General features: G+C 41.7%; 1 protein-coding gene across 4 annotated transcripts in view; it reads right to left on the bottom strand.

Annotated features, from left to right (window-relative positions):
* Positions 1 to 4860: 4860 nt before the first annotated feature.
* LOC106599307 (catenin delta-2) overlaps positions 4861 to 19281 on the bottom strand; it is a 105354-nt gene continuing 90933 nt past the window's right edge. For all 4 annotated transcript variants that reach the window (XM_045714683.1, XM_014190470.2, XM_014190471.2 and 1 more), the window contains 8 exons: positions 18552 to 18740; positions 18125 to 18275; positions 13080 to 13308; positions 11929 to 12013; positions 11227 to 11353; positions 8460 to 8591; positions 8221 to 8297; positions 4861 to 7874 (listed from right to left, as the gene is read on the bottom strand). In XM_045714683.1, the coding sequence (XP_045570639.1) occupies positions 7623 to 7874; positions 8221 to 8297; positions 8460 to 8591; positions 11227 to 11353; positions 11929 to 12013; positions 13080 to 13308; positions 18125 to 18275; positions 18552 to 18740 (1242 nt within the window). In that variant the 3' untranslated portion in view covers positions 4861 to 7622. The remainder of the gene's footprint in view (positions 7875 to 8220; positions 8298 to 8459; positions 8592 to 11226; positions 11354 to 11928; positions 12014 to 13079; positions 13309 to 18124; positions 18276 to 18551; positions 18741 to 19281) is intronic.

The following is a 19281-nucleotide window of genomic DNA, read 5'->3' on the forward strand; positions in this document are numbered from 1 at the left end:
CATTGGCAAGATGTGGGCCCAATGCGGGATAGAATATTGGCCCCATGTAGGCTGCCCACATTGGGCCGATGCACCTTTGCTATTTAATAGGAATTTATTTATTTATAATCTATTTATGAAACTTTTAATTCAATGCATAAATGTCATAATTTTCAAGCCTTTAAGGAACAAGATACATTGTATCAGAATGGCAACCAAGTTATTACTATCAAAAATATATATATATATATATATATATATATATATATATATATATATATATATAATATAAGAGAAACTTCAGTTTCTCATATGTCAAATGTACTTTTTAAAGTATTTTAAAAGACTTCATCATTGGCAGTGTACAAGATTAAAAAAATATATAAAAAAAACTGAACCCATAAACTGTTAGGACACTTCCAGTAACAATTGCAGAAAAGTAACTGTGTGCAAACCATGCCCCTCAAAATTCGAATGAGCCCCTGCCTCTAGCTGGCTTTGGTTTGGGCTAGCCCTTGTTGGGCTCGGTGTGGGCTGGCCCATGTTGGGCTAGCGTGGGCTGGCCCGTGTTGGGCTGGTGTGGGCTGGCCCCTGTTGGGCTTGGTGTGGGCTGGCCAGTGTTGGGCTGGTGTGGGCTGGCCCCTGTTGGGCTGGTGTGGGCTGGCCCCTGTTGGGCTGGTGTGGGCTGGCCCCTGTTGGGCTTGGTATTGGCTTGCCCGTGTTGGGCTAGTGTGGGCTGGCTCGTGTTGGGCTGGTGTGGGTTAGCATGTGTTGGGCTGATGTATGCTAGCCTGTGTTGGGCTGGTGTGGGCTAGCCTGTGTTGGGTTTGAAGTGGGCTAGCCCGTGTTGGGTTGGTGTGGGCCAGCATGTGTTGGGCTGATGTAGGCTAGACCATGTTGGGCTGATGTGAGATTGGTGTGGGCATGGGCTTTCCCACCTGTCCTGCCATCCCAGCAAACATGACCCCATTGGTTCCATGTGGGTATTCAGTGCCCACAAGCCCACACCAGCCCAACATAGGCTAGCCCACAGCAATCCCACATTAGCCAGCCGTATCGGAATAGCACATGTTGGGCTTGTGTGTTAGCCCGTGCTCACTTTGCCCACCGAATACCCATATGGGGCCAATGGGTTCATGTTTGCTGGGATGGCAGGACAGGTGGGAAAGCCTGTGCCCACACCAATCCCAGATCAGCCCAACATGGTCTAGCCTACATCAGCCAAACACATGCTGGCCCACACCAACCCAACATGGGCTAGCCCACAGGTGGGACATTCTCCACATTAAGCAAGCAGAGCAGGGGCTGCTAAAGCTATGCCAAAAGAACACTGAGCGATGCAGAGTGGGACATTCCGGTGCCAAATGAGCCTCTGTCTGTATGCCCAGTGGGTACTCATTCAGGTAGATTTGGCTGGAAGAATGTAAATGAACTGTTTGACCGGGCAATTGAAAAAGTTCCTCAAGATGAACTCAATGCAATGAATAGGTGATGTACAGGTAACTGTCAAAATAAAGGAAACACCAACATAAAGCATCTTAATAGGGCGTTGGGCCACCACAAGCCGCCAGAACAGCTCCGATGCGTCTTAGCATAGATTCTACAAGTGTCTGGAACTCTATTGGAGGGATGCGACACCATTCTATCACAAGAAATTCCATAATTCGTTTTTTTCTTGATGGTGATGTGAAATGTTGTCTCAGGTGTTGCTCCAGAATCTCCCATGTGTTCAATTGGGATCAGATCAGGTAACTGACACACACACACACACACACACACACACACACACACACACACACACACACACACACACACACACACACACACACACACACACACACACACACACACACACACACACATTAACCCCTCTAAGCTCATTTGAGACCCCTCTTTCAAAGTCACTGAAATCTCTTCTTCTAGCCATGGTAGCCAAAATAATGGGCAACTGGTCATTTTTATACATGACCCTAAGCATTAACTCAGGAACCACACCTGTGTGGAAGCACCTGCTTTCAATATACTTTGTATCCCTCATTTACTCAAGTGTTTCCTTTATTTTGGCAGTTACCTGTAGGTCTCTAAAGCCTTGTTCACACTGCAGGCCTTAATGCGAAATCAGTTTTCAAATCCATTTTGGAATACTGACTGTCCAAATCGGATTTGTGTGTTCAGACAGCAGTGATTTGCTGACATGGCGATGGTAGTTGTCAAAGTAACGACGTGTGTGTGTGTGCAGTGGTATAGGCTGACTGGTGGTGGTGCTTTCTATCACTCAGAAGTTATGTAGCAAGCCAAGGTGACAACAATGTTGCCATGGACGTTTCCAAGTTGCTTTGAATGTTCAAAATCATAATGTAAGAACACTTTTAAAGCCTCAAAGGGTAAGATGATCCAACTTTCAAAAACGTGTATTTTGGCTAGCCACAGCAGTCAACTAGCTAGCTAAGTAGCTGTTTATCTTTCTAGCACATTCACTAATTTTCTTTGTAAACAATTAAAAAGCTAGTTAGCTAGCACATGTTCTTGTCAGACTGTCAGTAGAGTAGCTAGCAAGCAACAAGATATGCCAAATAACAGTCTAAAAACGACTTTTAGGGCAAATAAATCATACAAGTCGCATTGCCAGGAATCAGATTTGAATCGAATTTCAAACCACCCACGAAGATGGTTTGAAATGTGGCTTGAAATATCCTATTCCATGTGCTTTTTGGCTGTTCAGACCGATGGAAAAATAACAGATTGTTATCGGATATGCAAACAAATAGTCACTTCAAACAAATAGTCACTTCAAACTGCCAATGTGAACAAGGCTTAAAGGGAAAAATAATAAAAAATTCAACATCATATTCATCATCTCCAGCACCACCCCAACATCAACATATGTGAAAATGGTGCATTTCTATGTATTGTAGTAAAAAGATAGCGGTAAATAAGTGTTTCCAATGACATCATTGGTGTGCATCGTGATTTTAACTCATTATGAGTAGGAATTACCTACTAATTGTCTACTAATTGGTTGATGATGTCATTGGAAACGCTTGTCTTCTTTTTTATTAACAAAAACAATATAGAAACATGCCATTTTCACATTGATGTTGGAGTGGTGCTGGAGATTAAAAGTAGAAAACTATTTGGCTTACTATAAGTCATTAGGCAATTTTTTTTAAATGATCCTTGTCTATGTTAAGAAGACAATCCACAAAAATAGGTGCCCCTCCACATGGATATAATAGAATATTCAAAATGGTCCAGGTGATTATATAACTGCTCTATATTCTCTGCAGCACCACATACAGTACTTGCATAATCACAATGTCACATCATATTAGCATGTTTCACATTTATGAAGAGAGAAAATGTTGTATACTGTTCCAAACTAATATCAATTCATGGGCCATGCAGTCAGTACCATGAGCACATTTCTGCTTGCATCGGTATCTGTACCTACAACGCACATCACAGTAGTACTAGGCCTTGCAGGGTAAAATGGCAGACCTGACATGCATGAGTCACTAATGCCCAGTAGAGGGCACTGCAGACTCTTCCAAGCTTTTGACGTTGACATAGGCTACACACTGCATGCTCCTTCCCAGTAGACAGTCCTCATAGTGATGGATTCTCCCAGGATTAGCAAAGCAATTAAAATTTAATGCGTCCATGGAATATTCCATCTCTTACTTTATAGAAGCTTAGATCGCTTCTTTTCAGCTATACAAAATGCTGTATCTGGCACACTGGTGACACATTTGAGCATTTTCACAGAAGCACCACTAGGCCTACTTGTGCCTCCCTTCATCCATTCATAATCTATATTCTTAGCTTTTAGAGAGAAGTTTTGGGAGCATTTCTCATGGAGATGTATAGATATAGGCCAGGCAGTGTATACAGCATATTTCTGATGGGCACCATGGTGGCATGACGATGAACATGGACGGTAATCTCAGGCTTAACATTACCCAACTAGGCCTGCAGCCTGGCAATTAACACCTATCACAGTGGTAATCTCACACAGACCTGTCAGCATTACCTCAACTCAATGTCACAGAGAAAACAATTAGAGAGAAACTGTAAGGGCACTCCTCACTCAGTCTGCCGCCCTCAGTCCCCTGCCTGGGCTGGCTGTGGAGGATTTCTATCAGTCACTAATTGGTGTGAAACTCTTCAGTAGGCCTTTGGAATAGGCAAGAAATAAGCATTGTAGATTGGAATAAGAAAAACAAATTCTTTATACAAAAAAAAAACCTCTCAAAGTAACTGCACCATGCTACTGTAACCTTCAGCACGTCTAATAAAAATTAATTCATTTTGAATTAACGGATTCCAAGCTACAAAGGAAAGAGTTCACTGCACTGAACGAATATGGTAAGTGTCTGATTGGAATGTTAATGAAAATCTCAACTTTTTATTCCAGACTGTTACACCTGTTTCATACCTGGTACAAACGTCATTTCAACATCTAGTTTTGATATCATTTTGGTTGATTTGTCAACTAACGTGAATTCAATGTGAAATCAACAAAACATGTCACCATGTAATTGGATTTAGGATAAAAGTTGGGTGAAAAAAAAAGAAAAAAAATTCCCTAACGTTGATTACTTTTTGCAAATCCAATCAGTTTTCCACATTGATTCAATGTCATCACATCACATTCTTTTGTTGCAATGACGTAGAAACCACGTTGATTCAACCAGTTTTTGCCCAGTGGGCTGTTTCCCTTGGTTACAGGGAAAGTTAAGGAAACACTATGTTCTGAATCTGGAACATCAATTCGTCAAATCAACACTGACGACACACAGGGCATTGTCTCATCCACAACGTGATGAAAATGGGCTCTCATTGCAGATCAAACTTCTTTGTATTTGAGCTGAAATCAATTACTTCAAAGAATTATTTTTTATTTTTTTTTACTAAGCTGTATGAGCATATTCATGTAGAGTAAACACAAGTCTTCTGGCTGAACCAAAGGTTTGAGAACACAGAGAGCACAGGCAGACCACACACAAATAGATCTTGGTAACGAACAAACAACCCCCAAAACAGTTACTCTTAGATGGTCCGTTTATATTTTTGTAGCAGTTGCAATCTGTTGAGACAATAAAAAGTTTCACAAGTCTTTAAAACACGTTGTCTAGCAACAAAAAGGTTACTGACATAGTTCAGTACAGTTTGTCAGGTATGCCTACTTTTCACAAGGACTGTCTGTTTTCAGATGCTTACTAATGAGAAGGGGATCATTGGAGGATATGTTGAACAATTTGGGTTTTGCATCATTTATTCATTGTTCAAGCATCTGAAGATGACCGAGAGATTTATAAATGATATGTAGGGGAGACCAGGGCTTGTTGTCACAACTTTTAAGATTTCTTTTTTTGGATACACTTTATTTGGATAGTCTGTAGAGCATCTACAGATGGACTATCTACTAACCCTAGCTTTAATCTCAACCCTTATCATAACCCTAAACTTAACCCTTACCCTAACCTTAGTCTATCTGTTGATTAACAACTGCTTGCTATCTAAATAAAGTGTGACCGTTTTCTCCTCAATTCAGCTTTAGTGTGTAGCCTACCACCATTTTGTTTCACATTGACTGAAAGAAGAGCTATTCATGGATTACTGGGCAATTAAATATTTTTTTATCTATGTTGCCACATAAATGTTATTGTAACATTTCCTCAAAGGAGGGCTCGCTATGAAACCGTGTGTCCTGCTGGGGAAAACCCTCTTTCATTCAGTTTCCATCTCTTTGACAGAAAACATACCCACTGGATCATCAGCTCCATTGTTGATAACTGTACACCCCACTGATATTGACAAGTTTGAGGGAATCCAACAAGGATAAAGCAGATCATTTTCTTAGGTGGTGAAAGACATTCACCTGTGACAATTTCAATATTCAAAGCTAGGGATATGAAGCAGCTAAATACATTCCGTAAACACCAAAATACAAAGATCTGTAGCTTTAATTTTTAGTACCTTTTCTTGTCGTTACGAGGTCTGTGACAACTTCTGTATCTCTGTGGATATTCCGCTCCTGGTCTCCCCTATTTCACATAGCAACAACATGACTACACAAAGTCAACATTTTAGTGTGTAGACCAGAAAATGAAGGTGAACAAATATATTTTTTTACAAGTCTCTTCCATAATGTTGCTGCTTTAAGTGACATCCACATCTGCACATAAAAAGTATATATTTATATTTATATAATATATATATTCATACTCTATTAACAGTCTACCATGAACATGATTGCCAACCCTCTCTGGAAAAGAAAACACATTTTCTCAAACATTGATTATTTTACAACACAGACCCAACTAATTTGTACATCTTTGGAGGGAATTAAGCTCTCAAAGATCTTATTTTCGTCTCCTGGTAATGTTCCAGTCTTGTTACAGTGTATATATATAGCTTTATTCCATTAAAACACATAAAAAAAGCATTTACAAACTGGGATTATTAGAACCAACGACTTGCTGTTGAATGTAAACTTCAACAGAAGTTTAACGTTACCCCCTCGGCTTGGAGATAACCATGTTTGGCACATTTAAAAACTAACCATGAGCACAGTTCACTAGGAGGCTTGTGGAGGAACAAACTTGTTTTCATGTAGATATGGTTTAACAAACAAAATTGCATGGCGTGTAGGAAATAAAAAGTATTTTGAGCATATCTACCGTCCATCCGTAAACTGTTTTAGGCAGTGGTAAAGCACCAAGGGAGTAGAATGATGCTGTTGAGATGCTTAGTTCCATCAATTCACATCAGATTAGCAATAACTTCAACATTATTTCTTAATTTTGCTGCTAAAACATATTTGCTTGTATTTGTTTGTTTGTGTGCAGACATTGTACACTCCATTCTCCCCCCAGAATGTAACAGACAGACTGATGTTCTGTTGAGACACTGACGAAAGGGACACAGGTCTTTGTGTAATATACACAATGCACTTGTATCTCTGTAATGTACATCAAATACTTAACACCAGAATTCTGAATTAAAAAAGTACAAATAAAAAAAGAATCGTAACAAATCAAAAGATACAAAGTCTAGAAGCAATTCCTTTGCCCATGAGAGGACACTCCTTACATACAACACAGGTTGAAGCCGTAAGTTAATCCTAATAAGAGTGTGACTGACAACTATTCTCTAGCTTGTGTATGACACTTCATTTTCTTGTGCTTCACATACTAATCTCTTTACTATAGCACATATTTACAGTTGTCTTCGGTCTAGAATACTCCTGCTCATCTCCAAGATATTCCGCTCCTCACACTTCAACGCTCCAAGCTTCTGGTGGTGACCCCATCATTTAACACCTTCCTTTTGCCTTTTGTGAGTCGTTTCCTTACAAGATCATACTCTTTCTTTCTTTCTTCCTCTCTTTCCCTCCCTCCTCCTCTCTTTCTGACTCTCTCTTTCTATCCCTTCTGCTCTGTGACTGTCTCTCTCTCTCCTTCTTTCTTCAAAGACATATGGGCGCGGGACATCGCTCTCTAGGACAAACTAAACTCGCTGAAGAAATGTCTTGTGGTGTGCATGCAAGCATGCATGGCCTTTTTGTCTTACTCTCTCTTTCGGCTCCTCTCCCCCCATCCCAGCACACTGCTGACGACCAGTACTTCCTCTATAGTCCACTAGACCCAGGAGTCCGGGGAGGCCGGGTAGTGACTGGTCTCATAGTTGAGTTCACTATATGGGCGGGACGCTGAGTAGAAGTCCACATAGTTGCCGGTGGACTTGAGGCCCAGGTGCATGTTCAAGTCTGTGGCCTGAGGAGGGCGTTGGTGCACTTGGTCCTCGTAGAATGCCTCCTCAAACTGTACTCCAGGAGGGTTCTGGAACGGAGGGTAGGGCTCATGGCCTGGGTTGGGGCCCTGGGAAGGGACCTAGACAACACACACAGAGGTTAGAGCACTACTCTGCTACTGGTAAGACAGTAGACTCTTAGGAAAAAAAAGGTGCTTTGTAGAACCTAAAAGGGTTCTTCGGCTGTCCCCATTGGAGAACCATTTGAAGAACCCTTTTTGGTTCCAGGTAGAACCCTTTGCGGTCCAGGTAGAATCCTTTACACAGAGGGTTCTACATGGAACCCAAAAGAGTTATACCTGGAACCAAAAAGGGTTCTCCTATGGGGACAACCAAAGAACCCTTTTGCAACCCTTTTTTCTAAGAGTTTACCTAGCAGTGAACATTGCTCTTGTCATGATATCAAGTAATTTCTTCAAACCTTACCTGGTTGTGTTTGATGTCATCACTAGGAGAGACGTAGGCACCTCGGAACAATGTTGAGGTTCCACTTGAAATTTGAACTACAGGTGGGAGAGAAACAGAGAGAAGATATGTGGTTATTGTTGCCAAGTTGATTATTATGAAATGACAAAAAGCCTTCACATTGATTTTACAGTACACATCATCTGATGAAAACACACAGAAACGAGGAGGAAGCTGGAGGCCCTGAAATTCCTTCCTACCTGCCATGGCATCTTTCCTCGAAGTGTGCTCAACCTTGTTGCCATGGTAACTGGCATTGGTGCCCGTTGATTCGTAGTCTGTCTTCCTCTCCTTAATGCTGATCATCTCTCGGGGAGAGGCAGGGGCACTTGCTGCAAACACACAGATTACACATCAAGTATATGATTAGCTGTAAAAGACGTTTGGCATCCATTTGAGCCCCTTTGTCATGTACACTAAACAAAAAATATAAACGCAACATTTTACTGAGTTTCAGTTCATATAAGGAAATAAGTCAATTGAAATAGATTCATTAGGCCCTAATCTATGGATTTCACATGACTGGGACTACAGATATGCATCTGTTAGTCACATACCTTAAACAAAAGCAGGGGGGTGGATCATAAAACCAGTCAGTATCTGGTGTGACCACCATTTGCCTCATGCAGCACGACACATCTCCTTCGCATATTAGGCTGTTGATTGTGGCCTGTGGAATGTTGTCCCACACCACTTGGCAGGAACTGGAACACGCTGTCGTACACGTCGATCCAAATCATCGTGAACACGCTCAATGGGTCACATCTCTGGTGAGTATGCAGGCCATGGAAGAACTGAGACATTTTCAGCTTCCAGGAATTGTGAACAGATCCTTGTGACATGGGGTTGTGCATTATCATGCTGAAACATGAGGTGATGGCGGCGGAGGAATGGCAGAATAATGGGCCTCAGGATCTCGTTACGCTATCTCTGTGCATTCAAATTGCCATCGTTAAAATGCAACTGTGTTCGTTGTCCGTAGCTTATGCCTGCCCATACCCTAACCCCACCGCCACCATGTGGCCTTCTGTTAACAACGCTGACATCACCAAACCGCACACCCACATGACGCCATACACACTATCTGCCATCTGCCCAGTACAGTTGAAACCAGGATTCATCTGTGAAGAGCACACTTCTCCAGCGTACCAGTGGCCATCGAAGGTAAGCATTTGCCCACTGAAGTTGGTTATGACGCCGAACTGCAGTCAAGTCAAGACCCTGGTGAGGACGATGAGCACGCAGATGAGCTTCCCGGAGGCGGTTTCTGAAAGTTTGTGCAGAAATTCTTCGGTTATGCAAACCCACAGTTTCATCAGCTGTCCGGGTGGCTGGTCTCAGACGCAGGTGAAGCCAGATGTGGAGGTCCTGGGCTGGCTTGGTTACACGTGGTCTGCAGTTGTGCGGCTGGTTGGACGTACTGCCAAATTCTCTAAAACTACGTTGGAGGAGGCTTATGGTTGAGAAATGAACATAAACTTCTCTGGTCACAGCTCTGGTGGAAACTTCTGTAATCAGCATGCCAATTGCACACTCTATGGTATTGTGTTGTGTGACAAAACTGCACATTTTAGAGTGGCCTTTTATTGTCCCTAGTACAAGGTGCACCTGTGTAATAATCATGCTGTTTAATCAGCTTCTTGATATGCCACACCTGTCAGGTGGATGGATTATCTTGGCAAAGGATGTAAACATTTGAGAGAAATAAGCTTTTTGTCCATATGTAACATTTCTGGGATCTTTTATTTCAGCTCATGAAACATGGGACCAACACTTTACATGTCGCGTTTATATTTTTGTTCAGCATATAATCCTCCCACTCTTGTACATTAACATATTCTGTTGAAACAGGTCAAGGAAAGCTGACAGTGAAGCGGCTGATGACATCAGAGAAAACATGCATGTAATGAAAACAAATACATAGGCCTAATTATATACTGTAGGCTAAATAGATCTAACATCCCTAAATGGCTCTTCTATGAAATCTTTACTCAGAGATTATTGCTTTCTAATAGGATCCATTAAGGTCAGTATTTCCACTTTGAATTTCATTAGACTCCAATTAGAACACCCTGTAACAAGAAAACCCTCTTATAATCACCATTAAAACACAGCCAAAGGCTACAGTGCCAAGTTATAGGTTTCAATAACAGTAGTACCAATACCTGGTCCATTTACATTTTAGTCATTTAGCAGATGCTCTTCCCCAGAGCGACTTCTAGTCAGTGTATTTTGACAACTATTTATTGTGCCTCGGGCCCTAACTCCCAAGGGCTCTCCTATGAGGCTGCTGTGGTGATGAACAGAGCCTGAGCTGTGCTATTCAAACCCCCCTCCCCCCAAATCAGCTTGTTCTGCGTCATCTGAGTCATCCCTCCATCCTCCTCCTGCTTTCCTCTCTTCTTCTCTCCTTTCATCTCAAAAGGGTAAGTGAGTAACAGCCAGTTGCTTATTAGTGTCTGTGCACCGCTGTGTCTGGGCAGACACCACCTTATCCTTCGTTCATCCTATCTTTAATCCAACATATTACTACGTTCTCAGAATCTACGTCTGACTTGCATGGTCATAATGCTCTGCAATGTCTGGCAATTAAAGCTCTAAAGGGGTGTCAAACTCATTCCACGGAGGGCAGAGTGTCTGCAGGTTTCTGGTTTTTCCTTTCAGTTAAGCCCTAGACAACCAGGTGAGGGGAGCTCCTTACTAATTAGTGACCTTAATTCATCAAACAAGTCCAAGGGTGGAGCAAAAACCCGCAGACACCCGGCCCTCCATTTGACACATGCTCTAAAGGATGATCGGCCTCGTGAGTTTGCAAAAGATGTCCAGTATTTTAATGGGGTAAAGAGAGAATACTCCTAGACACTGACATGCGTACTACTAGTCCACATTCTGGTCCTGATCCTGGGTGTCTGTCAGCGGTGGCTTGATGGAGTGGGAGGGCAGAAGGACAGACAACAGTGGACTCACCTGATCGATTATTTGGAGATGTCCGTACGGGCGAGACGGATGGGGTGCGGGAGGAAGAATATGGTCTTTGTCTATCTCTTTCTATTGTAGAGGATGAGCCAACAAAATTATACTGAGAATAGCCATCCTGGAGAAAATAAGATGCATTAGGGAATTTAGCTATAATGAACTGCAACATACTATATTATGTACTGAATGACCATACTCAATGATCTAAGATAATCTGGTCAAATAGCAAATGGGTTAGAAACTATCCTCACATTAAAATGAGGCAAAATAGAACAGGAGGATGTTACGAGAATGACCGTCTATCCATTTTAGTAAAGCATGCAACACCAGTCTTGCAGAGCTTGGTTTTTCTCCCCCTCTCAAAGCCTTTAAACCCTCTAATTCTTAATCTGTCTTGTTTCATTAAAGCATGTTTGTCTCCTCTCCTCAGGTCAACATTGATAGATTCTTTAGTTCATTAAACTGCAGCCCAGAGGGATTCCAGCTTTTCTCTCACTATACATTCTTGCACTTGTGTTGCTTAGTGAGCTTACTGAACTGTCACGCATGCTCTGCTGTACAGTTTTAGCCATTTACTCTCTCTCTCTCTTTAATAAGAGCATAAAAACCAACTCAAGAGACTAATGTGTTAAACTTTCTAGAGCTCCTTCAGCAGATGTCTTGTGGTGGCAGCAAGTTATTTGTATTACGCACCTTTTTGTAGAGGCTGCGAAGGTCTCTGTACTGCCACATACTGTTGAGGACTTGAGAGGCTGCTTTCACCACTTTGGGTGTGTGTCTGGGAAGAGAAAAACAAGACTTAATTTTACTCAGATGACTAGAACCAAATGTTCTAAACAAAATGTTTGGAACGCTCGCTGCTGGATGAAAGATCACCAGTACAAAAACATTTTAGAAACAAATTCAATCGATCATTTTTCAGACAAACATTCAAAGCGAACATAAAATGAAAACAAGGTAACTCTACTTTAGCACCATTGTCATTTTTTGCACAAAAACAAGACCAATCTCAAATGGAAAAAGCAATTAGCAGAGATAAATCCAATCAGTTTAGCATCAGAGGCCCTCTCTCTCACAGAGCACCTATCCTCTATCTCTGCACAGAAACTCCACGAGCCACAACTGTCAGCGCCAGAGGTGATTCAACTAACCACGCATCCTTCATTCTGATTCACACCAGAGATATGGAATAATCAAAAGTTATTACATCACAGCACTGCAGATATAGAAACACTTCTCTTCTCTCAAGACTCTTAAAGATGATTTTTCTCTTTATCCCAGATAACACATTTCTACTCTATGAGGCAATATATTCTTACAGTTGTACAGGGTCTGTTGCCCTTGGCAACATTAGGCAAGTGCATCACCGGACTAACTGCAGAGGAAGCCAAGGTACACCACTCACTTAAGTTACCTTGCTAATAGCAAACTAAAAGCTTATAAGGGAAATTTGGGCTCATAAAATCCCAAACGAGAAAACGTAAAAAACACAATTAGCTACCTTTAAAAAGGCATTTCTCTACAGTGGTGAGTTGTAGAGAAAACATCATAAAAAAATCTAGTGAAGTGAATTAAGAGGGAAATGATCAGAAACTTAGTATGTACTTACAGCTCCCGTGTCCTGATCAGCAGTTACATTAATACTTCAATCCATATACTATTACTAGCTGAACAAGAGGGCTGTGTGTTGGTGTTCGGGTTGAAGGTTAGAGTCAGTGAACATAGTCTTTTGTGATAGTGTGTTAAAATGTTATATACAGTAGAATAGCTGGACAGCAGGCATGCAAGCTTTTCCTCTGGGTTCCCAAATTAGGGTGAGCACAGCATGACTTCTGGACACCTACTTGTCTCCTTTGCTCCTGGCGATGCCGATGAGTTTCTCGATGCCTCCAGCATCACGCAGAGCCTTGGTGTTCTCCATGTTCTTAGTGATGACCTCGTGCAGGGCACAGCAGATAGCCGTGATAGTGTCGTCCGACATGGTCTTCCCAATAGCATTGGCAGCAGTCCCATCACTGTTGTTGTTGTTCCCCCCGGGCAATCGGTGGACCAAGTCTCTCATTGCGTACTTGCCTGTTGTGGAAAGAAAAAACCTCATGGTTAGTTATACTGTGTATGAACCTTTTAATAACCTTTTAAAAGTTTGGACACACCTACTCATTCAAGGGTTTTTCTATATATTGACTATTTTCTACATTGTAGAATAATAGTGAAGATATCAAAACTATGAAATAACACATATGGAATCATGTGGTAACCAAAGAAGTGTTAAACAAATCAAAATACATTTTATATTTGAGATTCTTCAAAGTAGCCGCCCTTTGCCTTGATGACAGCTTTGCACACTCTTGGCATTCTCTCAACCAGCTTCATGAGGTAGTCACCTGGAATGCATTTCAATTAACAGGTGTGCCTTGTTAAAAGTTAATTTGTAGAATTTCTTTCCTTCTTAATGCATTTGAGCCAATCAGTTGTGTTGTGACAAGGTAGGGGTAGTATACAGATGATAGCCCTATTTGGTAAAAGACCAAGTCCATATTATGGCAAGAACAGCTCAAATAAGTAAAGCGAAACGACAGACCATCATTACTTTAAGACATGAAGGTCAGTCAATCTGGAAAATGTCAAGAACTTTGAACGTTTCTTCAAGTGCAGTCGCAAAGAAACATCAAGCGCTATGATGAAACTGGCTCTCATGAGGACCGCCACAGGAGAGGAAGACCCAAAGTTACCTCTGCTGCAGAGGATAAGTTCATTAGAGTTACCAGCCTCAAAAATCAGCATTTAACTGGACCTCAGATTGCACCTCACAGAGTTCAAGTAACAGATACATCTCAATATCAACTGTTCAGAGGAGACTGCGTGAATCAGTCCTTCATGGTCAAATTGCTGCAAAGAAACCACTACTAAAGGACACCAATAAGAAGAAGAGACTTGCTTGGGCCAAGAAATTGACATTAGACCGGTGGAAATCTGTTCTTTGATCTGATTAGTCCAAATTTTAGATTTTTGGTTCCAACCACCGTGTCTTTGTGAGACGCAGAGTTGGTGAATGGATGATATTTGCATGTGTGGTGCTCAACATGAAGCATGGAGGAGGTGTGATGGTGTGGGGGTGCTTTGCTGGTGACACTGTCAGTGATTTATTTAGAATTCAAGGCACAGATAACCAGCATGGCTACCACAGCATTCTGCAGTGATACGACATCCCATCTGGTTTGCGCTTAGTGGGACTGTCATTTGTTTTTCAACAGGACAATGACCCAAAACACACGTCTAGGCTGTGTAAGAGCTATTTTACCATGAAGGAGAGTGATGGAGTGCTGCATCAGATGACCTAGCCCTCCATAATCACCCAACCTCAACTCAATTGAGATGGTTTGGGATGTGTTGGACCGCAGAGTGAAGCAAAAGCAGCCAACTAGTGCTCAGCATTAAGTGGGAATCCTTTCAAGACTGTTGGAAAAACATTCCTCATGAAGCTGGTTGAGAGAATGCCAAGAATGTGCAGAGCTGTCATCAAGACAAAGGGTGGCTATTTTGAAGAATCTACATAAGGGTGCTATTTTTTTTTAAACTCACAAAAGCTCTGACGAAGGCCGTGAGGCCGATACGTAAGCTTATTAAAGATCAGTGATACTATTAAGAGCAGTGTGCGGTTTCCTTTTTCCATTCATCTTGTTCAACTGTTACCGTGCACCTGCAAAAAAGATAGCTCAGATGTGCAAGTGCCTTTTGAATTTTGAAGAATCTAAAATATATTTAGATTTGTTTAACACTTTTTTGGTTACTACATGATTCCATATGTGTTATTTCAGAGTTTTGTTGTCTTCACTATTATTCTACAATGTAGAAAACAGTCAAAATAAAGAGAAACCCTTGAATGAGTAGGTGTGTCCAAACTTTTGACTGGTACTGTATGTGCTATTAGGGAACAGATTAGAAAACCATGGATGCAGAAGAACAATATTCTTCTATAAATACATACGCATGTTCTCCACGATGCAGTGTTCTGTTTGTATACCTTCATATTCACAACAGCAAGAGAGGGGAAATGGTAGCAAATGGCCAATATAACAGAAACTGATAAAGACAAGCAGTATTTACTATACTTCACATTATCTAACCTACTCAGTGGACAGCAGGAGAGCCTTCAAGGTCAGAGACGTGTACAAGCCCCTTGTCCTATAAAGGCTATGTCCCCCATGAGCAGTGAGCGATTGAGCTAAAGAGGATTTCTTGACTTGACAGGAGAACAATAAATACGGCATCCACTTGAAGAAGAATAAAGAAGACAAAGGATATACGTATGGGAATGATGCTTAAGAATATATAATACAATCCTTATGGATTTTTGTCAAAAACAAGTAAACTAGGGCATAAGAAAAGGATAGAGAGAATAATAGAGGAAGAGAGAGAAAGGAAGGATGTGTATCAGCATGTGAAAGGTGAGAGAGAGAGAGAGAGAGAGAGAAATAGAGAGAGAAATTGATGGAGCAGTGCTTTTAATAATTCACAATACAGCCTCAAACTCCCAGCCTGACATTTACAGCTATGTGATGAGGGCTTAATACATCCATCTTCTGCTCAATGGGGCTTTTTTAATACCCCGCTATACACTCATACTCTGCTGTAGGCCTGAGGACACAACATTTGTAGATGGGATGGAAATATCAAACCCCTTGACACCTCCCAGGTAATGGCATTTTCATAGAAAACACTTACGTTTTAAAGGGAGGCCTGGGAACGAGAACAACTGACAATGTTTTGCCAGTGCACAATCGCTTTTCTGTGATTCATAGTATAGTCTTCAAAGCATTAGAAAACAACACAACATGTGTTTGTAATCAGTGGTGTAGTGGAGGATAAATGCAAGTAAATGCAGTTTATGCACCTTTTTTATATTGAACCTTTATTTAACTAGGCAAGTCAGTTAAGAACAAACTCTTATTTACAATGACAGCCTACCCCGGCCAAACCCAGACGACGCTGGGACGATTATGCGCCGCCTTATGGGACTCCAAACCATGGCCGGATGTGATACAGCCTGGATTCGAACCAGGGACTGTAGTGACACCTCTTGCACTGAGATGGAGTGCCTTAGACCGCTGCGCCACTCGGGAGCCCTTCTGGATTTTGCGTGACGGTTGAAAGTATATACTTACTTTATTCACCGCAAACAGTGAGTTTACCTACCTATTTTTTAACAACTACATCACTGTTTGTAATGTAGATAAACAGAGGGTGAAGATAATTTGAGTTGATGATTATCAGCTTAACCTCGTCATTTACACGTAATACACACTTTATATATGCTGTGTGTAATAGTGGCTATAATGTCAATGAAATGCCAATAACGAAATCCCCCTTTACATGGCTATCAGTAGTGTCAGATTTAGCCAGACATAACATTGTCTTAACATGACTTAAGCATGTAAACAGATAATTGTGGGTTACTACCCTTTATTCTACCAACACAGAGTTGGGAGTCCGAAGCCCTGCAGCTCTATGACATGATACACACATCTACTTAGCACAGAGCACCAGCCTGAGACGGCAAGAGCAGTTGCTATGGAGATGCCGCGGTCCAACAGAACATCTCGTTTATTAGAGAGATCAATAGTCTTTTAGTGCTGTCATGAGGAGAATTTCAACCATGTGAACACAGTCCACAAAGAGAGCTCTGCAGTGCACACCCATCTTAGTAGAGAAATAGGCTGGTATAGTTTTCTGCAGAGAAGTGCACACATTGTCTATGGGGGCACACATCATTCGGAAAGTATTCAGACCCCTTGACTTTTTCCACATTTTGTTAAGTTACGGCCCTATTCTGAAATGGAGTAAATATTTTTTCCCTCATCAATCTAAACACAATACCCCATAATGACAAAGCAAAACAGGTTTTTAGAAATGTTTGCAAATGTATAATATATAAAAACATTAAAATATCACATTTACATAAGTATTCAGACCCTTTACTCAGTACTTTGTTGAAGCACCTTCGGCAGCGATTACAGCAACGAGTCTTCTTGGGTTTGATGCTACAAGCTTGGCACACCTGTATTTCGGAAGTATATCCCCTTCTTCTCTGCAGATCCTATCAAGCTCTGTCAGGTTGGATGGGGAGCGTTGCTGCACAGCTATTTTCAGGTCTCTCCAGAGGTGTTCGATTGGTTTCAAGTCCGGGCTCTGGCTGCGCCACTCAAGGACATTCAGAGAATTGTCCCAAAGCCACTACTGCGATGTCTTGGCTGTGTGCTTAGGGTCGTTGTCCTGCTGGAAGGTGAACCTTTGCCCCAGTTTGAGTTCCTGTGCACTCTGGAGCAGGTTTTCATCAAGGATCTCTCTGTACTAAAATCAACCTCATGGCTTGGTTTTTGCTCTGACATACACTGTCAACTGTGAGACCTTACATAGACAGGTGTGTGCCTTTCCAAATAATTTCCAATCAAATGAACTTACCACAGGTGGACTCCAATCAAGTTGTAGAAACATGTCAAGGATGATCAATGGAAACAGGATGCACCTGAGCTGAATTTCGAGTCTCATAGCAAAGGGTCTGAATACTTATGTAAATAAGGTATTTCAGTTGGGGTTTTTTTTGTAGACATTTGCAAACATTTCTAAAAACCTGTTTTTGCTTCGTCATTATGGGGTAGTGTGTGTAGATTGATAAAGAAAAAAATTATTGAATACATTTTAGAACAGGGCTGTAATGTAACAAAATGTTGAAAAAGTCACAGGGTCTGAATATTTCCCGAATGCACTGCATATAAAACGCATATGCATGAGCACGCTTACATACTCGCACGAACGCACATACACACACATAAACGTGCATATAGAATGTATGAATGTACGATATTGATTCACTGACAACTACACTTACCGATGAGTTCTTTGTTTCTGACGTCTAAGGCCATGTTTCTTAAAGCTGTGGCCACGGCACACACCACCCTGTCGTTGTCGATCCTCAGCAGCTCCACTAGGATGGGCAGACCTTTCTCTTTCCTCACCGCCGCACGGATATACACAGACCACTGGAGAGGAGAGGAGAAAGAGAAGACAGAGTCGCACTTCATCATATAAAACACACATCATTATGATCTATATATGGGACAACAACCAGAGTAGTATACCCCACAACACTGCCCAATATAGTATTTCTCCAGTAGTACCTCATGCTTTCTTAATGTTGCAGTGAGCTAAGAGCAACCAATGTCTAAAGCAAGTTCATTTTGACAGTTTGACAATGACAGTGTGAAAAGAAAATGGCTGCCGCTGGAGCAGCTCTGAGGAGGGAGACCATAGCTTACTGTACTGTGCTGTACCTTCCAGCTGCCTGCAGCCAAGTTCTGCAGAGCCCCGGCTGCCCCCTCCAGGGTGTCTGGGTTGGAGCACTCAGACAAGAGTGTGAGGTAGGGCTTGACGATGGTGGGGTGCCACAGCATCTGAATGCCTTTGGGCGGGTCAGCCGAGTCCGGGAAGGGCCCCACACCATCCCACTGGGTGACACAGAATGGTGGAATATTACTACTTATCAATACTACAGGCATAAGATGTGACATCAAACAGTTTGACAACGCCACTTAGTTTACAGTGCCACTAAAAATTGCTTAAAGGGTGACTGCACTACCTGATTTGGCCTTGTTTGAGATTTGGTTGATTAAGAAATGCTAGCGGCCATGACTGAACTCAAACGTGAGATGGTTTCGGGGTGTGGTTTGATGTGGGTGTGTTCGCAGGTGTAAAGAGTTAGCCAAATTATTTAGCCAATTAGCTTCAGCCGGCTGGTGTGCGACTGCAGCAAAATTGGTTTGACTTTGGATAGTTAGGGACTGTCAATAAATTACACAATGTAAATGAGACAATATTTTCATGTTGCACACCTTTTAGTTCCCATTAAATGCTTTTAATATTTGTATATTAATTTTTACAATTTATAGTTTGGTTTGAGGTTTTCAAGTCATTGAAATGTCAACATATTGTTGCATGTACTTTGTGTAATTTACCGCTGGTCCCCAACTAGACCCAAAGGGATAACCA

Source organism: Salmo salar, chromosome ssa03 (genome assembly GCF_905237065.1).
Source record: "Salmo salar chromosome ssa03, Ssal_v3.1, whole genome shotgun sequence".
NCBI lineage: Eukaryota > Metazoa > Chordata > Actinopteri > Salmoniformes > Salmonidae > Salmo > Salmo salar.